Source organism: Mytilus trossulus, chromosome 6, assembly GCF_036588685.1.
Source record: "Mytilus trossulus isolate FHL-02 chromosome 6, PNRI_Mtr1.1.1.hap1, whole genome shotgun sequence".
In the NCBI taxonomy this organism is placed as follows: Eukaryota; Metazoa; Mollusca; class Bivalvia; order Mytilida; family Mytilidae; genus Mytilus; species Mytilus trossulus.
In genome coordinates this window covers 56,837,434-56,844,864 of record NC_086378.1, presented here as the reverse complement: position 1 = coordinate 56,844,864, position 7,431 = coordinate 56,837,434, and the positions used below count along the sequence as shown (strand labels likewise).

The 7,431-nt window shown below is 31.9% G+C and overlaps 1 protein-coding gene across 1 annotated transcript; it reads right to left on the bottom strand.

Moving 5' to 3' along the window:
- Positions 1 to 316: 316 nt before the first annotated feature.
- On the bottom strand, positions 317 to 6,691 carry LOC134723572 (perlucin-like protein). The gene is made up of 5 exons (XM_063587147.1): positions 6,280 to 6,691; positions 3,972 to 4,060; positions 3,122 to 3,215; positions 2,242 to 2,445; positions 317 to 443 (listed from the first exon to the last, which is right to left on the bottom strand). Exons 1-5 carry the CDS (start codon positions 6,587 to 6,589, stop codon positions 430 to 432), a joined length of 711 nt encoding a protein of 236 aa, XP_063443217.1. The 5' UTR covers positions 6,590 to 6,691; the 3' UTR covers positions 317 to 429.
- Between the last annotated feature and the right edge of the window lie 740 nt (positions 6,692 to 7,431).

The following is a 7,431-nucleotide window of genomic DNA, read 5'->3' as shown; positions in this document are numbered from 1 at the left end:
GTTTAATTGTCTTTAATGATAAATTTCTCGAAAAATCACACGTATACGATGTAAACAAATTGCCGCGATGGCGCGATACTGTCGCCCTCTATGAAAAATCGCGATTGTCGCCCTTGATTTTCTGGCCTTTACGTCATATGGAAGGAGGCGCAGAATCGATCCGTGGCTTTCCCACTGTGACAGAACTACATACATCAATCGTAGAAATAGAAATTATGTCATCCTAACGTGAAAACAATGGTCGGATTTCATGATTGTAATAATGATATTTAACATAATTTATGACACTTCAGTAAAAGCAAACAAAACAAAACATCAACCATTAAACCGTCATTTCAAAAATAATGCATGGCATTCGTTCGGACATCACAACCTTTTCAATGACATTAAAAAGTGCTGCAACATGTGCTAGGTATTATCCTTTCCAATTTAATTACTCGACCCTGAAAGAAAAATATATTGAACGTTTAGACGTAAATAAAGTAACATACAAGAAATGTATAGAAAAAAAGTGAAATTAGGTATGCTTTAGTCCAGTAGTCAGCACTTCGGTGTAACATGAATATCAATTATATGCTATTTTTTTAATTTCCTGTTAAAAAAAACAGGTAACTTATATAGTCAATCAAGTAGCAAGTACTAAGATAAAGCTTCAACTTGTTTAGATGGAACAACTGAAATTCAATAACAAAAAAAAATTATTATGTAAAAAAGGTGATAACACAAAATAGAATCAAAAGTATAGACGAAAATTGGAACACAGAAAATGAGTTTTGCTCGAAAGTTTTACCTTTCTCGGTGTAAGATGATTTCAAAAGCATTATATCAGCAAATTAAGAAAAAATGAAATCCATATGTGCATGCCTGATGTTTTACGTGTTGGTTTTCATTCTGTCGTTAGCATGTCGAAATGTACTGTTGTATTGTGTTTTTGTGTATTTCTTTGTCCTGAATGTTCTTGCATTTTTTTTCCTATATTCATGTCATGTAATGGTGTCATTTTAATGTTATATGTTACATTGCCATAAAGATGCAAGGTTTTGCTTGGCACACAATCAGGTACAACCCACCATTTTTTTCTTTAAATGTCCTATACCATATTAGGAAAATAGAAATTGTTATCTTATGTTTCATTTCTCTGTGTGCTGCAGTGTGGGGGGGGGGGGTTGTTCACTGTTCAGTTTTTCTATTGTTTCGTAGTTTTCCTCTTACAGTTGATGTGTTTTCCTCGGTTTAATTTTGGTAAACGGGTTTGTTTTTTTCTCAATCGATTCATAGTATACTACTTCCGGAGCACCTGAGATCACTCCTAGTTTTTGGTGGGGTTCGTGTTGCTTATTTTTCTGTTTCTCTTTTTCATTTTTAACCATGGCGTTGTCAGTTTGTTTTAGATTTATGAGTTTGACTGTCCCTTTGGTATTTTTCGTCCCTCTCTTATACTACTGTTGCCTTTATTGGTTATTCAGTCGGTAATTATCTTGTAGATTTATAGCCCAGCAACAAAGATATTGACGTTAATATAATATATACATGTAACATACTGTCATGTTATTACCGCTATTATAACTACTTTCAAAATGATACCGTCGAGTACATCAAATTCCCAGATAGAGAGTATTGACCAAGTTGTAGTTATAGCAATAAAATTAAAATGTAAAATAGGAATAGAAGGGAAAGAATTAAACGACATTTGATTTACAAAACCAGACGATTCCGAAAATTTGACAGAAAGAACGAAAAAACAACAAGACTAGCAAAAATCATTAAAACCTCCTTTATAAATTCTTCAAAATTTTATATTCTGATGATTTATTTTGCAAGCAACCTACGAGAACCATAGAAATTGTGGCTAAAAATAGAGATATGAACGATACCAAAGTGACATACGAAATCATAATTCGGAAATGAACTGACAACACCATAACAAAAAAGAAAAAAGAGACCGAAAGACAAACAAATGTATACAAAACTCAAACCAACCCAAATTCCGCGAGTTGTCTCAAGTGTGATGGACAGGTAAGACGATCCTCCTTTTAGTAAGTAAGTAAAATAATATCTTTTGTATTTTTTATTATCAAACCGTGTGAAACACTGATTGATCATTGACTTCAGATCTTAAAAGGATTTACGTGTAGTTATCTTATGGTTGTTAGAAATTGTTAACCTGCACGTACAAATTTTATCAAGCGTTGAAGGTTTCAGGTAAAAAAATTAGTAAATACACTTTAAATATAAACTTACTTTTTTCACATATGAATCTGAGTTGGTTGCTACATAAGGCATCCCCCCATTTGAAGTCTAAGTGCATCGTAATGCGAATACAATTTTCTCCTGCATAGTTACTTGGTTCTGTTGCATACCAATCAGTAAATGCAAATTTTGTTAGACTACTGACCCACATCCAAGAACCTTCACTTTGTCTGTCACTTCCATCTAGCCAGTAAGCTACAAAAGAAGGACGAAAGATACCAAAGAGACAGTCAAACTCATAGATCGAAAATAAACTGACAACGCTAGAGCTAAAAATAAAAAGACAAACAGACAAATAATAGTACAGGAGACACAACATAGAAAACTAAAGACTAAGAGTTATTCAGAGTTAATGCATTTAGAAAACAACAAACTATTTTTACATTATGAGAATAATGTAGATTATTACAGATGCAATTTAAATATGGTAAACATGGTCAAGAACAAACAAGGGTCATCTTTGCATTGTATTCTTATAATCAATACAGCTAAACAATAACAAGAAATGATGCGTATACATTTTATTAGCGTATGAATACATATTAATTCATTGGATATTCATATCCGTACACTGAGAAAAATTGTTTACACCATGTGTATGAAATACACTTAATGATATACGTGATTAATTATCAGCAATCAATATTTTTTTCACCAAAATGTTTTAGCTTTTGAAAACAAAATGTTAATGACTTAATAAAATACCATTTATGCAAATTTAACAAATCGGGAATGGTCTTACTGTACATGAAAAAAAATAAAACCGTTACCGTTACTCTCTTGGTGATTCATGACGTTGCAATATATATTTGTATATATTCATTATTAAAAATGTCATGTTTGATAAGTACATTGCATTAAGTATACATACATTTGTCATATACAGCTGCTGTCATCTTCAAAAAGTCGTTTTCACAACTAGAACCGACTTCTACTAGCCTACTTCCATTATGCTCGCACATCAGCTATAATAACAAACATCAAATGGTATTACAAGATTTCACTGGTCATTCGTATTGCTGTATATCATGTAAAGATTCGAATTTTTATGCTTCCAATAAACGTGCAAAACTATGAAATATAAACCAGTATATATAAATAGATTGTATACGTGAAGTGAATCCAATTATTTCCTTCCTTGTAGTTTCTTAAGCTTCTTAGATACATTTTCTATTTTCCTAGACTATTCAGAATGTATCATATATCTTTTATAAATAATAATCGGGTGTTATGTACGACTTTTGTCTTAATTATTTGTCCATGGCATCCAATGTTAATAATTAAATCATTGGATCAAAACATAAGTATCAAATTGATAACTATAAGTCAAATATTCTATTGGTGAAATCCTAATCGACAGATACCAAAGTTGCCGAGAGCATGTTGATATCAGCCATTTTTTTTTATATTTTACTTATTTGTTATATCACTGGCAATCACTATCATCACTGGTAGCGGTATATTGAAACCCGTCAACTACCTTGCAAACATATTAAACATATAACGTTTACGAATAATGGGAGGCATATTTTCTTACTACAATATAAACTAGAAAATAAATATTAGATTATATGCATGTCTGATGTATATAAGTCTCATATCTTTATTTTATTTTAATAAATGAAACTACAGTTTTTACCTCTTTCAAAATCCAACAATATAAAGAGATGTAATAATGTCAGTAGCAATATATCATGTCCATAAAAAAACATAATACGAACCCTAGCTTGGTCCCACGTTTTTTCCTCATCGCTAAAGTAGTAGCATTGATTTTCGTACTTTAACCATCTGTTTGGACATGCGAATGAAACTGAAAGTAAAGAATAAAATAACTACAGAACATTGATCAAATAACAGGATACTGTTCCCTTAACATTCGTCAGTCGTTTGTCTAGTCGTAAGATTTTTACCGTTTCAGAAAAAAAATCTTTAGCTTTTTTCGTAGATTCGATCGAAAAGTAACGAGTGGCAATACATCGTCGTTCAATGTATGTCACATAATAGTAGTTTTTTAAACAAGTTGTTTTTCAAAAGCACCATTACATTATCTTACTTAACAATAAAATCAATGATGTGAATCGATGTTATTTTTTTCCAATCAATTGAAACTGCATCTTAAAACTCCTGAATTAATCGTCAATTATATAGTCCTATATTAAAGCGTATTTTAATTGAACTTGAACGAACATCTGGCTTCAAATATGTCACAGTTTTTGGCAATGAAAACCTTAGAACTGATTGAACTAGCACAACACTAGTGACATCTTCTACACAAATGAAACATGTAAATATCTTTCAGTCAGTTTAATTGAAGTCTGGAGCTGGCATGTCAGTTAACTGCTAGTAGTCTGTTGTTATTTATGTATTATTGTAATTTGGTTTATTTTCTTTGGTTACATCTTCAGACATCAGACTCGGACTTCTTTTGAACTGAATTTAATGTGCGTATTGTTATGCGTTTACTTTTCTACACTGGCTGGATTTATCGGGGGAGGGTTGAGATCTCACAAACATGTTTAACCCCGCCGCATTTTTGCGCCTGTCCCAAGTCAAGATCCTCTGGCCTTTGTAAGTCTTGTATTATTTTAATTTTAGTTTCTTGTGTACAATTTGGAAATAAGTATGGCGTTCATTATCACTGGACTAGTATATATTTGTTTAGGGGCCAGCTGAAGGTCGCCTCCGGGTGCGGAAATTTCTCGCTACATTGAAGACCTGTTGGTGACCTTTTGCTGTTTTTTTTTTCTATGGTAGGGTTGTGGTCTCTTTGACACATTCCCCATTTCCATTCTCAATTTTAATAACATTTTTTCAGTAAGTAGCCATATTTAAGCATTTTCATTTATAATTTCACAACATATTTTCAAAAATCCATCTAAGAAAGTTTTAAAAAACTAAGGAAAGTAATTTATTAAAAAAAAAACCAAGAATGTGTCCATAGTTCACGATTGTCCCACTCGCACTATTATTGTCTATATTCTGTGGACCATGAAAATGGGGTGAAAACTCTAATTTGGAATTTAAATTAGAAAGATAATATCATAGGGAACATTTATATTAAGTTTCAAGTTGACTGGACTTCATCTGCATCAAAAACTACCTTGACCAAAAACTTTAACATAAACTTGTACTATCATTTTTATGTTCAGTGGACCGTGGAATCAGGGATCAAAAACTTTAACCTGAAGCGGGACAGACGGACGAACGGACGAACGGGAGAACAAACGAACGGACAAATGAACAAACGAACGAACCGCTGCACAGAAGGGAAAAATAATGCCCCTTTACTTTCGTACGTGGGGCATAAAATGTCCTCAGAGTAACTCGTAGTCTATTGTTCCTGATAAAAAGGCACGCATTCCTGACTTACCCATGTTAAACTTTGTGACTGATTAAACATCAGTAAAAAGTTTTATGTATAAGATGTTTTAGGGTGGATGAGTATTTTATTCCATGAATTAATAAGCAATCCAAACGTTGAAATTCTCTTACCCTTACACAAGACAGAATATAAAATTTTGTCATCTAAAAGCTTTTCATTAAAAACGATAGACATCAATTAGACATCACAAGACCTTAAAAGACAATCTGATAAAATAAAGTTAAATCCATCAACAGAAAAGGACTGTACCTAGTCAGAAATATAGCAGTTTTTATATATTCGTTTGATGTGTTCGAGCTTTTGGTTTTGCTATTTGATTAGGTTCTTTCCATTTAGAATTTTTCTCGGAGTCCAGAATTTTTGGGATAACACATTTTGATACCGGGTACATCTGTGGCTTAACATTGCTGACTTTACTGGTATTACAATACTTACAAATAGAAATACAAATCGAGATTTGCTTTTTGGGCATGGCTTAAACTTATAAAACGTATAAAAATACAGGTTAAAAGATGTTATGTCCATCTCTTTGATATGTTTAAAGGCAACCACCGGGATTGTAAACATATTTATACTTTATTTTCATCAACCCGTTATAAAACAAGAGATAATAATTATTTCAAGATCAAGTAAAACAACAAACTTACCTGTATTTTTCTTTAATATAAGTGAATCTATTGAAGACTCATTTTTTGGACAACAAGATTCATCTAAGTAGCAGTGTTCGGTTTTCGTGTCATAACTAGCATAGCAACAATAATGTATGGAGCACAATGACGCACAAGCAGCTAGAGATAGTGTTCTTTGCTTTATGAGTGATGTACTGCTAGGAAGAATTCTTCTGTCTTTTGTAGTTACAAAGACATATTTATGAACATTCAGTTCTGCAATAACCATTGCAAACATCACACACAAAAACACCAAAGAAAAATCATCTTTCGTTTGCGAAATCAACATGGTAATGAATTGTCAGATTGTATTTAATGCTTATTGGAACTTAGATATATCTCCGAAAGAGAATTTTGAAAAGCAGACACCTGAATAGATAAAAAGCACTATTATAACGCTATAAACAACAATAAGCATTCAAATATAATTACAAACAATATTGACTATATGAAACACAAATTGAGACTCAATTTATATATTATCTCTCGCTACATTGAAGACCTGTTGGTGACCTTCTGCTGTTGTTTTTTTCTTTGGTCGGGTTGTTGTCTCTTTGACACATTTCTATTTCCATTTTCAATTTTATCATCGATACTGTTGGATGAAAACTATCATGCATGAGCTAGTTATAGAATTCCGCCCATTTGATAATCAAAAATGCATTCTCAGCAAAGTTAGTAGGCTGTGGTTTTGTATAATTATTATATAATCGAAATGTTCTTTTTTCATTTGCTGAAGTCATTAGTTCAACTCTGTTTTTTATAAAAACATAAAGGATAACGTGATAAGTGAACAATGTAATGCATTTGGGATTAATGTAATTTAAAATATTGAGCTCGACTCATTGAACGGTGCAGGTTATTTAGAACTAATATAAAAATTTCAAAGTAATTACATTTTTAAACTTACTGGCAGACCTAAACCGATTAAGTCTGAATAGCTTTTCTTATACCTTATTATGTAAGCCGAGTAAATGTTTTGAAATTCGGCACTTTATTTATTTCAAAAAATATTCGTGCATTGAAAAATTAGTTATGCCTATCTCATAAGATATATTTCTTATTTCTTTTTATCATTCCTAGTTTTTGGTGGGGTTCGTGTTGCTTATTCTTTAGTTTTCTATGTTGTGT

Excerpts from the sequence above, each read along its gene's own strand:
- LOC134723572 (XM_063587147.1), bottom strand. The coding sequence starts at position 6,589 with ATGTTGATTTCGCAAACGAAAGATGATTTTTCTTTGGTGTTTTTGTGT. Across the intron at positions 3,216-3,971 it reads AAACGTGGGACCAAGCTAGG|CTGATGTGCGAGCATAATGG; the intron begins GTTCGTATTATG and ends TTGTTATTATAG. Across the intron at positions 2,446-3,121 it reads AGCAGCTGTATATGACAAAT|CTTACTGGCTAGATGGAAGT; the intron begins GTATGTATACTT and ends CTTCTTTTGTAG.